The following is a 20,100-nucleotide window of genomic DNA, read 5'->3' as shown; positions in this document are numbered from 1 at the left end:
CCGTGTTGGTCTGAAGGAGCACAATAAAATCAGAGTCCAGTAGCACCTTTAAGACCAACAAAGATTTATTCAAGGCGTGCTTGCACTTGAAAGCTCACGCCTTGAATAAATCTTTGCTGGTCTTGGATTTTACATTTCTTGTATGTTTTATAAAGTGAGCCTAGCCTCTCTGTTGTTGCTTTATGGCTTTAACGGTCAACTGTGTTAAGAACATTGTAAAAAGCAGCCTATAAATCTAAGAGGCAAATGACAAAAGAAAGTGGCAACTCTGCCCAGGCACAGCAGAAGGATTCAAAAGGACAAGATTTGTTTTTATTGAGCTCTTTTGCAGCAGGAACATTTGCTCTGCTTCAGCCCTCTCCAGGGATACCTGTTGGCAGCACAAGTTGTTGCGGCTTCTCCCAGGGCAGCCGGTGCAGCTATTGCATCCTAAATGCTCCCTAAATCTGTTTCATCCCAGTATAGCCTGTACCCACTTCCCTGCAAGAGCTCTCGTCAATATCCTAACAGGTAAAATAAAAATATATTACTCTGTGATAAATGTGGTGCAGCTGGTCCTGTCTAGGTATAAGCTGGGACTAACATATACCCTTGTAGATTCCAGGAGCCTTGAAATCAACATGAGTTTGTGTCATCTTAAATCTGCAGTCTAAATGGCAGACAAGAAACCCTGGGGTTTCTTGAAGGCCCTGGGTGGGTTTCCCAAATGGGTGGGAGTTAATTAATTAATGTGTGTGTGTTAAACTTTAATCAGGTGATATGACCATATAGGTGAGCCTCTTGTGGCACAGGGTGGTAAGGCAGCCGACATGCTGTCTGAAGCTCTGCCCATGAGGCTGGGCATTCGATCCCAGCAGCCGGCTCAAAGTTGACTCAGCCTTCCATCCTTCCGAGGGCGGTAAAATGAGTACCCAGCTTGCTGGGGGTAAAACGGTAATGACTGGGGAAGGCACTGGCAAACCACCCCGTATTGAGTCTGCCATGAAAACGCTAGAGGGCGTCACCCCAAGGGTCAGACATGACTCAGTGCTTGCACAGGGGATTTCTTAATGGTAAAAAAGTTGAGAAAGGCTGGCATAGAGGGTAGAGTAGGGGTGGCCAACTATGGCTCTCCAGATGTCCATGGACTGAGCTCCAGCATCGCAGGGGCTCATGGTAATTGTAGTCCATGGACAACTGGGGAGCTGGTTTGGCCGCCTCTGGTTTAGAGAATCTGACTATGCCTGGGAGATGCAGGTTCATATCCATGCTTAGCCGTGGATGTCTGCTGGTTGACTTTGGAACAGTCACTCTCTTTCAGCCTACCCTGCCTCACAGGGTTGTTGGTGTTAGGATTCAATAGAAGAGGTGTTTTGGGTCGCCACTGGGGAGAAAAGCAGAGTATAAATAGCCAAATACATAATAAGCATCTGGTTTAGATACAGCTGCTGACCTTATAGCAGTTTTGTCATTCTAAGCATGTTCTTCTTAAAGGACAACTGGGAATGAGAAGGTAGGATGAGATTTCTAGGAGACTGTGTAATGGATGCCAGGGACAAACTGTATGCTCAGCAACTGGGCAAAACGGATCGGGTTAGAGGGTTATTAAAGAGGAAGTTCAAACGATCTCTGAAATGTAGAGTCTTCATCTCCATGATGCTCAGAGACCCGATCTTTGGGTAAATGGAAGAGCAGACATTCAGCAATCTGAACTGTGACCCAAATTCAGACAACTGTCTTGGTCCTTTTGTTGCAGATACTGAGATATTAATATTAACAATTTAAAAATATTTATCCTTTATAAGACACCTATGATGACATCTTTTTCTAGGCAAATGGTTTTAAACCAGGGGTAGTCAAACTGCGGCCCTCCAGATGTCCATGGACTACAATTCCCAGAAGCCCCTGCCAGCGAATGCTGGCAGGGGCTTCTGGGAATTGTAGTTCATGGACATCTGGAGGGCCGCAGTTTGACTACCCCTGGTTTAAACAAACAGGTCCTCTTCTGCTGACCCCTTGTTTTGAGGGAGCTAAACAGTGCACTGCCTGGTACCCCATTAGGCCTGAGAGGGGACGGTAGCTGTTTGGTAGCTGATGTATTTGTTGTTGTAGGTTGCCAACTTCAGGTACTGTTGTTCTGCTCTGGCTTGCTGGCCTGGGGGGCACTGTTTGGTTCTCTTGCAGTTCTGTCAGAGCTCTCTTAGGGTGTCTGGCATCAAGAGAGGAAGGGAAGGCAATTGTAAGCCACTTTGAGACTCCTTTGGTTAGTGAAAAGCGGGGTACAAAAACCAGCAGCTATTCATCCTCTTGACTTTTCTGTATTTGTGTGTGTGTGGGGGGGGGGGGGAGACTGGATGGGAGAGCCTGTGATGAGGCAGCATTTCCCACCCTTGGTTTATATACAAGTCAATAAATTCACCCAGATTTTTGTGGTAAAATGAGGTGCCTCGGCTTGCATGTGGGTCAGCTTATATGCGAGTATATACAAGAATTTAATCGAGCTGCACTTTTTAGCTCTGTTAAACACTAATAGACTGTGCTAAACTGATCTGTGAACCTCATCTTCTCAATGAAGAACTGAAGCACCTAGACTGGCTTCTACAAGCCAATGACTGCTCCATGGCTGAAATCAAAAGAGCCATAAAACAAAAAGAGAAATGCACAATCAAAGAAAAACAGCTCCCCACTGGAACGATATTTGTACCCTATGTCAAAGGAAAAACTGATGGTGAAACTGATGGAAAAACACAACCCACAAGCTGTCTACATACCTGCCAGAAAACTACTACAAATGCTATGGTCAGCAAAAGACAAAGGAAACACGCTTATCTGCAGGAGCCTATTGCCTACCATGTAGCTGCAGACAGGTATACAAAGGGATTGCAAAGCACAGCATTCTTATAAGAATAAAAGAACATGAGAGATGCTGCAGATGACACAACCTGAGAAATCAGCAGTAGCTGAACATACCCTAACCCAAACCAGACACAAGATCTTATTCAAATACATATAAAAACTTGACAACAAATTAGTTATTCTTTGTTGGATCATACAGGGAAGCCATGTATATTCACCAACACAGACACTGTTTCAACAAAAAGGAAGTTTGAAAATTAACAAAATCTGGCTACCTGTAGTAAAATAAAACTGCAAATCAGAAGACTCTCCAGCCACACACCTCCAATAGTTAACAGGCCACCATCCTGAACCTTTCACACATGCTGGTTGCCACTGAGTAAAGGCATACCACGGAAGATGCCAGCCAGAGATCCAAATGAAACCTTAGGAATACAAAACAAGGCAACAAATCCCAAAAATATCAGAACAAACATCTCTTCTGAGTCATTTTAATTGGGCCTGCACATTTAATGTGCTCAGGAACTGCTGTGCTCCGGTCCATTTTGATGGGCTGGAGCTTGTGAAGCTGGAGTTTGTGGAGATGGAGCACCAGACCCAAAGAAACATCAGACTAGAATCCTAGGAACTGCTTTTGGTAGACTAACACTAACTGCTACCTTTTCCAACCAGGTCAAGACTAAAAAAAAAAAACCTCTCAGTTCACATTTAAGTCTGCAAAAACCTCTCTTTCGGCCTCCTTCTGGGAGGGCAGACGGGGTATGACTCAGGTTCTAGAGGTTTAGAGTGACAACCGGCAACTAAAGTTTATTATTCAGGAACCCACTACATAAGTCAGAAGTATGTTTGGCAACTTATACCCCTCAAACCCAGGAGCGAAGCCTGTAAGGATCAGAAAGGTGCCACCTCAACATTCCCCATGTAGCAGAAAAAGTAAGCCAGAGAGATCACAAAGAACATGCCAAGTTTTATCTAGCTTTGTGCAGATATCCAGGCTGAGGAAAGGTGATCAATACAATGTCAAACACACAAATCCAAGAGGATTAATTCCAGTCCCTCAGTGATTTAACACTTAATAGCAGAAAATCCCCAAACCAAAATGAAGTGAGCCTCTGGCCTTCATTCTGCTTTCTCCAAACCAGCTCTTCCTCCCTTCCCTCCCTATGACAACATTTTCCAGGCTGGAGATATGCCAGGTTTGGCCAGAAGGTGAGGAACACCTGGGCCTTGGGGCACATTCTAGGGCAGGGGTAGTCAACCTGTGGTCCTCCAGATGTCCATGGACTACAATTCCCAGCAAATTCTGGCAGGGGGTCATGGGAATTGTAGTCCATGGACATCTGGAGGACCACAGGTTGTCTACCCCTGTTCTAGGGAACCCACTCCCAACATAGCATCCGCCTCCAATTGAAGGAGGAAACATTTTACATTGAAAACACACAGAAATATCCATATGGTTATTGCAAACCGAGTGAGTACGAATCCCGTATCAGAATAAGAAAGTCTTGGATGCGGAATAAAATAAACTTTAAAAATGAAGCCTCAGACATATCCAAGGTAAGTGAAGTCATGGGAGGGGAGTCGTGGAAACATTCTTGACAGACATACAACCAAGTGAATCTCTGTAAAGCCAAGACACCCACTAACCAAGACACCCACTATTAGATGCAGTAAGGACACTCTCTCTCTCTCTCTCTCTCTCTCTCTCTCTCTCTCTCTCTCTCTCTCTCTCTCTCTCTCTCTCTCTCTCTCTCTCTCTGCAGTCAGGAATCTTGGAAAACCAGAGAGTTTCTGATCATAGGAAGAGGAAGTTCTAGGAAGAGAAAATTCTGTGCACATCCAGCTGTATGCCCGTAATGATCACTCAAACCCCAGCAATATATGCATATTTCATTGCTTTTTATGTACTTACCATATTGACTTCTGAAATCTGATCAATGCTTGAAATACGAATGCTCATTCCCACCGTAACAGGGTTACCTGAAGCACACAAGACACAGGGTTAGTCCCTGCATATGGTTGGCCTAATTGGCAATCTGAGTTCTAGTACCTGTCCAAATATTCACAATAAACCAAGTATCAGTAATGTGATCTATTCATGCCTCTGCTGTAAGCATAAAGGAAGAAATAAGCAAAAGTGGACCTGTTATTTTATATAGCAATGGCACTATTATTAGTTCTTTTCTAATGCCAAAGAGGGATCTTCGACGGAGCTCTTTACATGGTCAGTGGGCTCAGTAATGTCCTTGGCACCCCCAGCACGATCTTCTTCACAATTTGATTGGATCCATTAAATATATTAAATATTTCAGTTCATATTTTCACGTTTTGAGTGCACATGACATTCTTATTAGTGTTGTGTGTTTGCAGCACAGACAAATACTGAATTATTGTGTGTTACTCATACTGAGTATACAAACATTAATCGTCAGCTTGTCTGCCTGGGTGTGTGTCACTCATTGAGGCGCACACACATTTAACATGATTTCTACCAGGCACTACTATTTCAGTGAGCATTTCCCACCCGGCACTCATGCTCAATGTCCAGACAGGGATGGAAAGTCCTGCCAGACACCAAGAAAGGATTACAGATCCATCCTAAGTAAGCCTGTTTACCTTGCCATATTTTGCACCACTGCCATTAAGATACACAGCCCCCTTTAAGGATAAATACCTATTTTATACAGGGTTTAGACCAGGGGTAGTCAAACTGCGGCCCCCCAGATGTCCATGGACTACAATACCCAGGAGCCCCCTGCCAGCGTTCGCTGGCAGGGGGCTCCTGGGAATTGTAGTCCATGGACATCTGGAGGGCCGCAGTTTGACTACCCCTGGTTTAAACTGTCTAGCAGCATTTTGAACCTGATGGAATTTTAAATCTTTTTAAAAAAATCATTTAACATTTTAAAAAAATTCAAAATGTCTTAATTTTTAAACTGGTATGCTTTTAAGATACTTTTCAGCTGTATACTTGCGCTATATATGTTTTATATTGCTGAACTGAAATGTGTTGCATTTTTGAATTCTGGTGCCAATGGTTATACTGGTCTAGTGGTTATACTGGTGCCAGTCGTATTCTGGATCAAGTTTAAGGTTTTGGTTTTGACTTTGAGGCCATACATGGTCTGGCCCCAGCATACTTAAGGGACCATCTGACTCCCTATGTGCTCTGCTAGGTTAAACAGGCTGGGGGTTCCCAGCCCATGAGAGGCATGCCTGGCCTCGATCTCGGTTGGGGCCTTTTCGGTCATGACCCTGACCTGGTGGAATGAGTTCCCAGAAGAGCTAAGGGCCCTGTTGGGGCTCTCACAGTTCCACAGGGCCTGTAAAATGGAGCTCTTCCACCAGGCACTTGGTTGAGGCCAGGTGGTAGAACATCTATTGCAGGGGTAGTCAAACTGCAGCCCTCCAGATGTCCATGGACTACAATTCCCAGGAGCCCCTGCCAGCAAATGCTGGCAGGGGCTCCTGGGAATTGTAGTCCATGGACATCTGGAGGGCCGCAGTTTGACTACCCCTGATCTATTGAGTCCCTACTCCAAACCCCCCACCATATGGCAGGAGGGGTAGTGGGTGCTATCCCATGAGTTGCAGGAAGGGGAAGGGGAGGATGGGGTGAGTGAGGGTTATACTGTGATTATTTTATGTTAAGGTTTTTATCTTGATGTAAACCGCCTTGAGCCGGCTGGCCGGCAATGACGATAAATAAATTCAATTATAAATAAAAATGAATAAAACTTTAAAATAAACAACCACAAATAACTGTCTTAAGTCCATCTTAAGCAAGTCAACTTAGGACCTTGCTCAGTTCTATTCAAGGGGCTTACTCTCGGGATTTAGGGTTATACTGCTGGTACTCTGCTATGCCACCTGTCTTTTGGGGTGGCAGATCACTCTCTCTCCCCCCCATCGATGCCTCTGACTTCCTTTTCTGGGTTGCCAAATGTCTCCCTCTGCCCACTATCAAGGCTGCCTGCCTCCTGGAGGTTCCCAAATAGCTGCTTTGCTCCCACACTACAAGCAATACACACAACTGATACTCCTTCGTCTGTATGTCAGAGTCTTGGCGAGCCTGATTGCCTGCATGAGGGTTGCCATCGTGTTTTTATCAGAACTGGACCGAAAACAAGGAAGATACAGTCAGAAATGTGTTTCCTACTGAAACCAATGAAGAAGGAATTAATGAAAAAGAAATCAACAAGGGGGCATAGTTCTACAAATGTCATTGTTATGACAATCACCACCAGGAGGAAGAGGGATTCTCCTTTCCCAAGCTGGTAGCTCGTGGACAGAAAGAGCCCCAGATTTACCCAGACATGAAATCTCAGTCAATGGTCTTAGTTTAGTGAGCCGGTTTGGTGTAGTGGTTAGGAGTGCGGACTTCTAATCAGGCATGCCAGGTTCGATGCTACGCTCTGCCACATGCAGCCAGCTGGGTGACCTTGGGCTCGCCACGGCACTGATAAAACTGTTCTGACCGGGCAGTGATATCAGGGCTCTCTCAGCCTCACCCACCCCACAGGGTGTCTGTTGTGGGGAGAGGAATGGGAAGGCGACTGTAAGCCGCTTTGAGCCTCCTTCGGGTAGAGAAAAGCGGCATATAAGAACCAACTCTTCTTCTTCTTCTTCTTAGGCAAGCAATGAACGGATTATAATACTGGACAACTTTGCAGGACAGTAGTAAGAATTACTGAGATAATGAGTGTGAAGGACTCTAGCAATCCTTAACACTATTTCGCTCCCTTATATATTTGGGGAAAAGCCTTCTGGGTGGAGACTGTCCAGGGCCCAGTCCATCCAGGTCCACCCTGATTGGCCCTTCCCCTCCAGTTCCCACCCTCCCTCCTTGCCTGCTAGAAGCCTTGTGGCTGCGACCTCCATTGTCTCCCATGAGGAAAGAGGCAGCGACAGGGCTTTGCGGCCCGCAGGGCTTTGCGGCCCTGCTGGAAGGGAGATTACAGCCTCCCTGCGGGCTGCAAAGCCCTGTCGCCGCCTTTCCACTCCCTTTAGCCCGCTTTGTGGGCCAAAGGGAGCCGCAGCCACCCTCTCACATCCTCCTGCCTGCTGCCCCTTTCAAAGCCCATTTTTTAAAATGGGCTTTGATCCCAGTAGATATAATAAACTTTAACAGACTGGGCAAGCAGAAGAATGTGTGTGTTTGGGTTTTTTTTTAAGGAGACATATTCTCATTAAGAGAAAGCAAACCTTGTCATTGTGGAGATCCTGACAGCTCAGAGATTGGCGGGGGGGGGGGGGGGGAGGGCAGGGAAAGTGTAGCCAAGAGCTACCATACTGGCAAACTTCCTTGACTACTCTCATGAACTCTTGTCACAAGTAATGTATTTATTCATGCAAGCACTGTCATCCCATCTTAAAACATTGCATAATTTTAATCAATTTACTGACTGGATCTGGGGAGGAAAAAACGGCACCACCAAATATTCAATTTAGGATTCTATCATTTCATCAGAATGCAAGTCATGAGTCTTCTACCCTCCTGCTAGTATACCTCCTAACAACCTAGTGAGAGACCATCTAGTTATGCCTAGAGATACGTACAGCCTCCAGGTGAGACCTGAGAATCCCTTGGAATTGCTGCAACAACAATCCATCTCCCATTGTCCAATATATACCCTGTTGCATTATGTAAATGCATTATGTAAACTGTATTCATTTATTGATTTATGCGCAGATCGCTTTTATACTGAGCAAATACGCAAAGCAACAACATTTTTTTAAAAAATCATATTTAATTTCATCCATATAAAGAAATCACAGAAATAGTCCAAATGAATGTAATCAAAAGCAAACCATCTGCAGCAACCCTCCAAACCACATTAGATTAAGACATGTCAAGAAAAGTCATTCAGTCTATGATACGCCATTAAATGCTAATATTCATTCTTAGCATTTGTATAGCGCTTTCCCACACTCAAAGTGCTGCACACACATTGTGACTCTGGAATGTCTGTGGGTGCGCATGTAAAGTGCTGTCAAGCTGCATCTAATTTATAGTAACTTCAACAAAGGGTTTTCAAGGCAAGCTGAGGTAGTTCTCTTGCTCTTCAGAGGTCCTCCTTGGTGGTCTCGCTTCCAGGTACTAATCCTGCTTTGCTTCTGAAATCTGAGAGGATTTGGCTGGACCATGTCACCTCCCCTCCCTGTTCTTGAAGATAGGCGTATATTATTACCCTCCATATTGTAATGGTTGAGAGCAAGACCATCCAGTGACTTGTTGACAGGGAATCTTAGGCTGAATTTTTAGGTTGATCCTGCACTGAGCAGGGGTTGGGCTAGATGGCCTGTATGGCCCCTTCCAACTCTGAGAGCCAGTTTGGTGTAGTGGTTAGGAGTGCGGACTTCTAATCTGGCATGCCAGGTTCGATTCTGCGCTCCCCCACATGCAACCAGCTGGGTGACCTTGGGCTCGCCACGGCACTGATAAAACTGTTCTGACCGAGCAGTGATATCAGGGCTCTCTCAGCCTCACCCACCCCACAGGGTGTCTGTTGTGGGGAGAGGAATGGGAAGGCGACTGTAAGCCACTTTGAGCCTCCTTCGGGTAGGGAAAAGCGGCATATAAGAACCAACTCTTCTTCTTCTTCTTCTTCTATGATTTGTATGTGGTTTGTGGTGCCATGACCATCTCTGACCCTTGAGTTGGCCTGGAGGAATAAACCTGGCTGAGCAAGCAGATGTCCCCTTCTTCCTGACAAACCACAATCCAAGTAGGTGGATCTGGGGTCCTTAACAGTAAACTGATCAGCCTTGATGTCACTTGCCTGACTGTCTTGAGAGCAGAGTCAAATTATTACAAATGTCAGCAGCATTCCTGCTTCATGTTCATTAGCATTTTTTAAAGAACGCTCTCCAGTTCAGTTTTGGTTCAGACATTAACTTTGAAATAAGAGTCTGGTCGCTGATTCAACAGCTTTGAATGGATTCAGATGCATTTTATATGGAATTATTAATAATATGAAACTCATTACAGCTGCACCGCAGCTCCTATAAAATGAATATTTAAGACTTAAAAAAAAACATGCCATTTGAATGCACTCATGCCACATCATCCAGAATGATGTCAATCATATCTGACAACTGAGTGGACGGAGATAATGTGCAGGGACAGAAATTCATTCTACATCAACTGGCATTGCAGGAATAGAAAATATAATTTTAGCTCATTTCAGGTATTTTTCTTTTTCATCTCTCCTAGCATGTGGGGGGGGGGGACACACCCAGAATGATTGCCATTATAGAAATACAGCCAATTCTGGGTATCCCATTTACAGAAAGCTATACTGCAGCTCGAAAATGACAGAAGGGCATCACATAGATGGATTCTAACTGTATTTACTCAGAAGTAAGTCCCATGCTGTTTAATGGGATCAAAGTCTTACAGCACTTTCCTACAAGAAAAATCTAACATGCTTCAGATTTTTTAGTTTAGAAGAAAAGATAGCTGGGAGGGTAGAGGGGAAATATAAATTTTTAAAAACTATGCATATCTGCAACAGTCTCAGACATTCCTTTCTCCCAGTACTAAGAACTGAGATTCCCCCAAAGCTCCATTCTGATAAAAATACAATACTCCTTCATACATTTGCTTATAGAACCCTCAGCTATGGGGTGATGGCCATTACCAGAGATGGGTTTTAAGAGGATTAGACAAGTTCATGGAGTACAATTCTAACAATAGTTATTTGAGATGACAGTTCGCTGGTGCCTCCATGATCAGAGGCAGTGTGTCTCAGAGTGGGAGATGTTGGGGGGTTAGGCAAGGGGGAAGAGCTATGTTGACTTGCCCTACTTATGCAAATGCCTCCGGTCTTGGTTTGCAGTTGTTGGTGGAGACAGAAGGCTGACCATCATACACTTGGGTTTACTCTAGTGAGACAAGTCTTCACCATGGCCCATTATGCACGGCCGCCGAAACGGCGATTTCGGGTCACATGGAAAAGGCGGAGGGGGAAGACGCGACGCATACCGGTTATACAAGGGGCGGGGCGCGACGGCGGCAAAACCCAGAGTAACCGATTATGCACGCGCCGATCCGGGCGCCGCTTCTGGTTGCGCCCCGCTCACCCGGAAGCTGCGCTTTCTTCCACGTTTCACTGACGCGGCTTTTTCGGCGGCATGCATCGAAGCTGCAGCCGGTTGCAGCCGGCTCCGTGCGTTATCCGTGATTTTAGTCGCCGCCATTCCACCCCGAATGTGCGCTAAAACCCCCGTGCATAATGGGTCCATGAGAACCAACTTGGTGTAGTGATTACAAGTGGCACACTCAAATCTGGAGAACTGGGTTCAATGCTCCATTCCTTCACATGCAGCCAGCTGGGTGTCCTAGGGACAGTCACAGTTCTCTCAGATCTCTCTGAGCTTCACCTCCCTCACAGGGTGTCTTTTGTGGGCAGAGGAAAAGTGTTTGTGAGTTGCATTGGGACTCCTTTGGGTAGTGAAAATCAGGGTATACAAAATCAGCTCTTCTACTTTTGTTCTTCTTTTCATATTCAAGAAGAACCTCATTTGATCAAATAATTCAGTTAGGGCCTATACCTTTTGCAGAACATTTCCTCGAACTCAGAATACTCAAAGAATATTTGGAGCACAACCTGCACTAGTCATACAGTTCTGGCTGAAAAATATTCCAGACATCATTTGAAACACAAGTTTATAGAAATCTACTACTAGTCTATAGCTTAATAAAATTAGATTTTATTTTGTCTTTAGCTGAGAAAAGCAAGTTTGCACTTGAGGTGGAAAAAAAAGAGACAAGATAATTTACCAGTCCAAGAATCCATCCCCCCTTCTGAATTGTCTCTTCTCCTCCTCTGGAAAACATTATATTTTTCACCTGCCTTTGTATGGTTGAAAAGAGGGGGGCTGTTTTATAACCCTCAAAAGATCCTCATGAAGTTCTTATTTTGTACAAAGTATTGGTGTGGATTTGTGTTTAAGAATTCAGTTTGGTTCTGCGTAATTCAGAGGAGGGGGTAACAGCCTGATTTGAAGCTTCACTAGGGTATAGTCTACATGGGGCTTTTTACCCAGTCCTAGTTTGAATGAATCCCTGCCATCTACACTGAATTTGATTTGAATTTTGATTTTGGGTGCTTTAGATTTCCCCTCTGCAACATGTATGATTGAGTCATGGTGATCCTACTTTTTCCCCGTGATATCCTGGAGCGGATATAAGCCTCGATATTTAAACAACCACCATGAGTAAATGTGCAGATCTCTGCTTTTTACAAATTAACTTGCTGTCACGAGGCTGTAGCAAAGAAGTCTTCAATGATTGGCCACGGTGTCAGTTCAAAGTCTTCCTGGTTCCCGGTTGCAAGGCTTTCTTTAAAGTGACTGCACTCCAGAAGCCTTAAATTCTCTCAGCAGAGATTTGCCTCTTGGTTTCCCTCCCCCCGCCTCTGCTGTCTCCAATTCTCTTCTTCCCCCCTTGTTCAAGAAAAGAAAGAGGCTCCTGCTGCATTTGGCTTGGCTCCCCCCCCCTTCTGAGCTTCCCCAATCACGTGCAGAACACTTTTGTTTCAATGGGGGGGGGGGATAGAGGAAGACCCGAGTTCAAATCGATCTGAATTCAGCAGGATCCACAATGGAATAAACAAAGTAAGTGCAGAACCAGCATACTTCAGAACTTGGACAGAGCCATATGTATAGTAGTTTCATTGTTAAACTAGGTCTGGGTGACCCGGTTCCAAAATCCTGCTGTGTCATAGAAGTCTTGGTCCAATCACATTCTCAGCCTAACCTCCCGCACATAGAGGATACAATGTATGAGAGAAGAGTGATGCCAACTACTTTGGGTCCCCATTGAGGAGAAGCATGGGGTATAAATGAAGAATGCATTCTGCAGGGGGTTGGACTAGATGACCTTGGAGGCCCCTCCCAGCTCTATGATTCTAAGAAAATAAAAATAGATAATAAATAACCATTGTAGTGTGTTGAACGCTGGGTGTGGCAGAGGGAATCGTTGTTTGCTTCTCTTAATCACATCTCTTAATCTACTGTGTCATGGGAGATACCAATGTGATATGATGTAACAGAATGTTCCAAAGGTTGTGATAACTATACCCCTTCTTTCCATATTGTCATCTCAGTACCCTGTGGTATGTTTACAGTACATCCGATGGAATCAATTCTGGGACCCAGGCCCTATCTTAGGCAGCCAATGTGTTATGCCAGCAAGGCAGAGGCATCCTTGGCCCAGGACTTTCCCCTCCAGATCTGTGATTTCCGAAATCACCTTGTCTAGCTCAACAGAGCATACTGAGCCCAGTTCATCGAATGGGTTAACGTGCTTGCCTTCTTTGCATATCCAGTGCAAGACAGCATAAAAAAAATCACTGAAGTATTTGTAACCACATCAACCAAAAATAAAACAAGCAAAAAAATCGTTGACACAACTTATTTATCAAAGGAACCCCATGGAGGTATTTCCTCTCCTTTTTGAAATTTTAATGAAGAAATCGCACGTTGCAGTCGACATTTGTTTATAGTTCCGCATTAGCACGTGTTGTCATGGCTGGGTTTCAGATTTGTTTTCAGTCAGAGGAGACCTGCCATTAAGCCGGGAATCTGGAGAGGCTTCATGATGCACTGTTCTTTGTAAATTCAGACTTGGCAGGCTTCTCTCATTGACCCACAGCTACAGAATACTATCCTATCAAGCCCCACTCTATAAAATGGCACAGGAGGGTCTCAGAGTCCCCTCCCCTTCTACCACTTAAACCAGGGGTAGTCAAACTGCGGCCCTCCAGATGTCCATGGACTACAATTCCCAGGAGCCCCTGCCAGCAAATGCTGGCAGGGGCTCCTGGGAATTGTAGTCCATGGACATCTGGAGGGCCGCAGTTTGACTACCCCTGACTTAAACAGACACCACCAGAACCATACCCCTCTCCACCGCAGGATGTGAAATTGCGAAGGAGGAAAAGTAGTAAATAAAGGAGCTAATGGCTACCAGTCCAGACTGAGGAGGATCCTGGCAAATTACCACACCCCTCATTTTACTTCCAAGTAAAAAAAAAAAAAAAAGTAAAATCTAGAATATCAGCCATCCAGCTAAATTTCTGCTAGAAGGCAGGATCAAGTCATGCATCTATATATGAGCACTTCACATCCAAAGAGCAATCTCTCCTTGCTGACAGAATTGCAGGGCTGTTATCCAAAGCTCGCAGCCTACGGAGCCGCCATGAAATTCTTAATCCTGAGTGGTTTAAGGATGCACAGTAGCCTAAGGAGCTGCATGTTTTAAAGGGTGGAGTACCGGATGAATCTGACTAACTCCGGGACAGCAATGTATTCTCAGGTTGCCCAGAAGCTGGAGGATTCTGTGAGAGAAAAGCTCTCTGATTCAAATTGTTCTCTGCAGCTCCTGTTGTGTTTCTGCCCCTTAACTGTATTGCTAGTTTATTTAAAGGGCTGGAATTCTAAGCAGGGATGGAAATGTCTGAGGCAACGAATGCCAGGTTCAGTCTGGTGGCTGAGGAAATCTTTCTCTGTCTCTCTGCACCTCTCCCCGCTCCAGTCTTTAGCTCACACCAAAAGGCCTCAAGATTTCCCCAGTATTTGTTGATGAGTGTGATAGCTGGGAGACTTAATGGTTAGCATCAGGTCTCCACACCCACCCTGTGGCTGTGGGATCGGCCAGTTTCTGTTTCAGTCATGATTCCCTTACTTCCCACAAGAAAGATAATGGACTCAAGTCACTGTCACAGAGGTCCAAGGACTATCGAGAACTCTCAGAATTACAACTAATCTCCAGAGATCATTTCCTTTGGACCACCGTGTAGGGTGGCATCATACCCTTCTCCCAGATCTCTCCTCTTCCCACATTCAACCCCAGAATTTTCAGGATGCTTCCAGCTTGGAATAAGCAATCCTAGGAGTGGGGGCCAAACTCCCCCTGCCATGAGGGAACAGTATTTTTTCTTCGGACACGCCTGGCTGAATTCTGTGTTTTTTTTCTTTTTCTCAGCAGCCTATGAGGAAGAGACTCCACAGCCTCCCTGGGCTATTTGCTCTTTTGTGGGTCTGTATCGATGTTCCTAAAACAGCTTCTGAGCAGTTCAAACCCTAAATTTCTGGTCCTGCCTTTGCGCCCAGCAAAAATTGTTGTGCTTCTTCTTTCTAACATTCTTTTCAAAGACATTGTGTCTCACGTTGCCTTGCCTGAAAGTTAAGATCTTCCTCCCGCCAGTAGAAACGAGACTACCAGATCCAGGACTGTCAGTGATGGCTCCTTGCTTGTGGACTGCCCTCCTCCTAGACGTTTGCTTGCACACATACCTCCCCCCCCCCCACGTACACAGTCTCTCTTTTAGGTGCCAGGCCAAAGCCCTTCTTTGCACCCAGGCTTTTAATGAAGGTGTTGACTTTTTAAAATTGTTTTGATTATCTGCTTCTAGCCTAAATTCTATTTTACAAGAACCATTTCAGATTGCTAAATGTTTTATGGTGGTTTTATGCTCTGATTAGGACTTTTAATGGCTAAGGTTTGAATTGTTTGTTAATTTTAATGAATTTTATGCAGTTTTATCATTTTATCATGTCAGCTGCCTCAAGCAGGTTCTCCGGAGAGGCAGCGTATACACTTGCTAAATGAATATGTAAATAAATATGAGAATAGCAAGTTCCCCTCGGACAGGTATGATCGCTCAGCGTTGCAAATGCAATCACTGCTCTTCTGTGCATTCTTCTGTTCTGTTCATATATGTAGATATCTTCTCCATTCTTTACACGGTGTGTGTGAGTGTGTGTGTGTGTATGTATGGTGGGGAAGGGCTAAATTACCCTAGTTCTCCTACAAGGTTTGCCAGTCCCCATACCCCTGATTATCAGGTGAATAGAGGAGTTGGGCTGCCAGATTCAGATTAGAAAACACATGGACATTTGGAAATGGAGACCTTAGTGGGGTACAATGTCGCAGAGTTCACCCTCCAAAGTGTCCATTTTATCCTGAGGAAGTGGTCTCTTTAATCTGGAGATGAGTTGTAATTCCAGGGGATCCCTAGATCTCACTCGGAGGCTGGCATTCCTATTTTATACAAAGTCCAGAGCTTGAGTATATGCCTGTCTTTCTGCCCTGATACCTCTCCAGGGGTTTGGGCTTCTCTGTCACTTCCTCTAGAAACCAACCTGTCTAGTTAATCAAGGAAAAACCGAAGCTGTTGAGCAGCAAAACTTCAGGCTAAGCATACCTGTCTGGTTCCCTTCTTGGGTCAGAGCCTGGCTCACCTCTAGATTCTCCCCCAGGAGGGCTTGTGCAGGTGCTACAGAGAGTGAGTTGGCCCAGAAACACCTGCTGTCGGTTTGAGAATGACAAGAAAGGCAAAATTGGCCTTGTCTCCCGTGTGCAGTGTCGTCTTTTGCTTAGACTCTGCCCTCCTAATTAGTACTGGGTAAATGAAGAGCTGTGCTTGGAAAAGCACTATGGTAATGTTTGAGAACTAGGATTGCTAACTTCCAGGTGAGGCTTGAATTACAACTGATTTTCAGAGGAAATCAGGATGGATCAGGAAGAGTCGCCTGAAACTCAACACCTCCAAGACAGAGGTCCTTTGGCTGGGTCGAAGGGGGCGGGAGCAGGAAGCGCATCTTCCCTGCTTGGATGAGGTACAATTGTCACCTGTGCCCCAAGCCAGGAATCTGGGAGTGATCCTGGATGCCCAGGTCACCAAGGTAACCCAGACGGTGTTTTTCCATCTGGGCCAAGCACAGCTACTAGCGCCCTACCTGCCTCCGGAATAACTGGCCATTGTGATCCATGCAACAATCACTTCTAGGCTAGACTTCTCTCTAGACTCTACACGGACCTACCTTTGTCCTTGATCTGGAAGTTACAGCTGGTACAGAATGCCCAACTACTCATTTGCCCATTTTGCACCACCCAGCGGGCCTGTGTGGGATACATCTTTTTTACCAAATTATATATCGCCATAAATTGTGAATGAGTTTTAGAAAATATTGGGTAATTGGGGGTTTAATGGAGATGGGTTAATGTTTATTATATTATGGATCTGTATTGTGAAAATGTAAATCACCGCAAACCAGTTCTTTGAGAGCAGCGGTCATATAAGTCCAATAACAAACAAACAAACAAACAAACAAAAGTTCCCCAAATCTTTTTACTCTACAGAGCAGGTGCCCATTGTCCCAATTCAGACAGGGCTCATAGCTCGAGGAGACCATGAGTTTAAGACTCCCTGTCCCATTCCATTTTCTTAAACTGAAATAGCCTTAGGACAGACTTAAAGCTACCTTCATCAGTACCTGTATCATACCTCACTTAATATCTTTATACCCCACTTTTCATCCCAGCGGAAACTCAAAGGGGCTTACAACATTGTTCACCCTTCCTCTACTTTTTGCTCACAACAACAATCCGTTTCCTATTTATCTCTGGAATCTGTTAACCATTTTCATCATGCTGTGTGTTAATTTACACTCACACTTTGCCTATAAGTATAAGCTGATTACTTCCATTCCATGACATTGTATCTGAGGATGTGTGCGTGCACTCAAATGCTCGTACCTTGAATAAAACTTTGCTGGTCTCAAAGGTGACACTGAACGCAAAACCATCTTGTTAGGAAAATGATGCTGAGAAAGAGTGACTGACCCAAGGTCACCCAGCGGGCATCCATGGTGGAGAGGGGGAATGTAAACTGGCTCTCCCACCACTATACCCCACTGGCAAACAGGGCAAATAGCAGGCAACTTCAGAACCCACCATTCTTTTCAAATCCTGCAATTCCTCCTCTACTTCCTGAGGACATGCTCTAAATCATTTGGAAAGCCCTGTGAGAGTTACATTGACATGGGGATGCTAACTCTGTATTGGGCAATTCCTGGAGATTTGGGGGGGTGGGGTTTGGAGAGAGGTGGGACCTCAGTGGGGTATAAAACCACAGGGTCCACCCTCCATAGCAGCCATTTTCTCTGCAGCAACCTCTCTCTGTCATCTGGACATTAGTTGTAATACCAGGAGATCCTAGCCCCACCTGGAGGTTTGAAAGCCTACACTGAAAGCCTGATGTGTTGCAGCATAAAGTGGGGAACTCCCTCCCACAGAATACAGCAGGGGAACTTCCTTCCTCACTCCTTGTCTTCCCCACCAATCCATGTGACAAACACCTCCGCTTTCTGTTCATAATTTGCTTTGGAGACCCCTTCCTTACCTCATTGTTTTCCCTTTCTTATTTAAAAACAAAGGGGGGGGTCATGCCAAGAGACAGAAGTAAGGTGACCAGATTGTCCCACTTTTGGCAAATTGTAAGGTAAAGGTAAAGGTATCCCCTGTGCAAGCACCGAGTCATGTCTGACCCTTGGGGTGACGCCCTCTAGCGTTTTCATGGCAGACTCAATATGGGGTGGTTTGCCAGTGCCTTCCCCAGTCATTACCGTTTACCCCCCAGCAAGCTGGGTACTACCTTGGAAGGATGGAAGGCTGAGTCAACATTGAGCCAGCTGCTGGGATTGAACTTCCAGCCTCATGGGCAGAGATTCAGACTGCATTTCTCTGCGCCACAAGAGGCTCTTGGCAAATTGTACTTATGTTGAAATTTTAAAAAATATATTACAATACCAATTTTTGTGTTCTATGCATTCTATGAAAATATTTGTTGCTCCATATAGACCAAATTTTTAATCAAGAACCCCCCCCCCCCCTGGTCAATGGTGTCCCGCTTTACCAATGTTAGAATCTGGTCACCTTAGACAGAAGGGGAAAGGAGGGAAAGAATTAATAGAGCTTTTAAATCCTGGACAAAATGTGGGTGGGGAAGATGCTAGTTGGGGTGTGCCAGGTGTCCCTGGGATCCAGCCCACTCATCAGCTTAAGGGCTTCCAGGGAAATGGCTGGTGCTTCTCAGCCACTCAGCTATGCCCGAAGCTAACAAAGCATCTCCAAATTAAAAAGTGAACTGCAATCCCCAACAGGCCTGCCCTCCTTTTGGAATTAGTTGGAGCTCTCTTTCCTCTTTTCCTCCCTCCCCCCACCCCAAGCCTGGATGGGCAGGTTAGCCAATTCAGGGAGCCTAAAGGGGAAGGAGATGTGTTGGAAGAGGAAGGATGTGAGGCTACTGAAGCCTGTCAAATACCTTGAGCACGGAAGCCTTGCTTTCCTTAAGGCTGGAATGCTGTGCAGTCCTTGGGGAACCCATTTGCTGATCTGCTACAGATGCCCTTCCTTTGCCCGATCCACTCCAGGCTCTACAGACATCCCATGCTTTATACTCCCATGCATTATATTGCTCCTTTCCTTTGGGCAACGCACAAGTCGTGTCCTGAGCTGCCTACAACATCCTTGGAGCCTCACACAGTCTTGTAAAGGGGACAGACCAGCTCTCTGCAGTCTTCTTTAGCCTGCGGCCTCACTTACCAAAAAGAAAAGGCACCGGAGAGGCTTTGCAACTGCTGTCAGAGCAAGAACTTGTTAAAGGCTATTGGTCCCTGGGACAGCAGGCATCACCATGGAATGCTCCCAAGGCTCTTTGGTGTGTTGAGCTCTGCTGCTTTGCTCTCACCTCTGCAGTTCTGCATTAGGAAACTGGGACTGGATCCATGCATGTGGCTTCAGACAGTCTGTTGGCTCAGTTCAAAGAAGTCTATATAGAAGACACCACCCGAAGGAGTCTCAGAGTGGCTTACACTCACCTGCCCTTCCTTTCCCCACTTATGGACACCCAGTGAGGGAGATGAAGTTGAGAAAGACCTAAGAAAACTGTGACTGGCCCAAAGTCACCCAACTGGCCGCACATGGAAGAGTGGGGAATCGAACCTGGTTCTCCAGATGAGAGCTGCCACTCTTCACCTCTACCCCAAACTGGCTGTCACACATAGCAGTCTGACAGTCATTTTAAACTTTGGCTGGCAAGCAGCCGACATGCTGTGCAAGCTGCAGCATTTTTAGCCTCTCCAATGCAACCCCTCTTGCATTTAAACACCAATGCCTAGGACTCCACTTCACCCACAGGGCTTCCCATTACAGCTTCACCTGCAAAGTTGAGGGGGAGGGGGTCAATGACTCATTAGGTATGGGCCACATGTGCAGATTGTGCATTCCCAGCATTTGGACTCTTCAGTACCATTAATTGTTTTCTCCTCCTTTCTTGACTAGAGGTGAGAGGTGCTGTACTCTGGTGGTCCTCCCATCCCTAGCGGAGAAGCTCCAGTAGGAAGACTGGGGACTTTTGCTCTCTTCTTTGGAACTGATGCTTTTGAATAATGATGGCCAATTGCCCATCCCCC

At 45.5% G+C, this 20,100-nt stretch overlaps 1 protein-coding gene across 1 annotated transcript in view; it reads right to left on the bottom strand.

Moving 5' to 3' along the window:
- The window catches only part of LOC143822545 (gamma-aminobutyric acid receptor subunit beta-4), a 67,176-nt gene that overhangs the window by 39,222 nt on the left and 7,854 nt on the right, over positions 1-20,100 (bottom strand). The window contains exon 3 of the mRNA XM_077307827.1: positions 4,748-4,815. Coding sequence (XP_077163942.1) covers positions 4,748-4,815 — 68 coding nt within the window. The remainder of the gene's footprint in view (positions 1-4,747; positions 4,816-20,100) is intronic.

Source organism: Paroedura picta, chromosome 13 (genome assembly GCF_049243985.1).
Source record: "Paroedura picta isolate Pp20150507F chromosome 13, Ppicta_v3.0, whole genome shotgun sequence".
Taxonomy (NCBI): domain Eukaryota; kingdom Metazoa; phylum Chordata; class Lepidosauria; order Squamata; family Gekkonidae; genus Paroedura; species Paroedura picta.
This window is presented reverse-complemented; position numbering and strand designations above follow the sequence as displayed.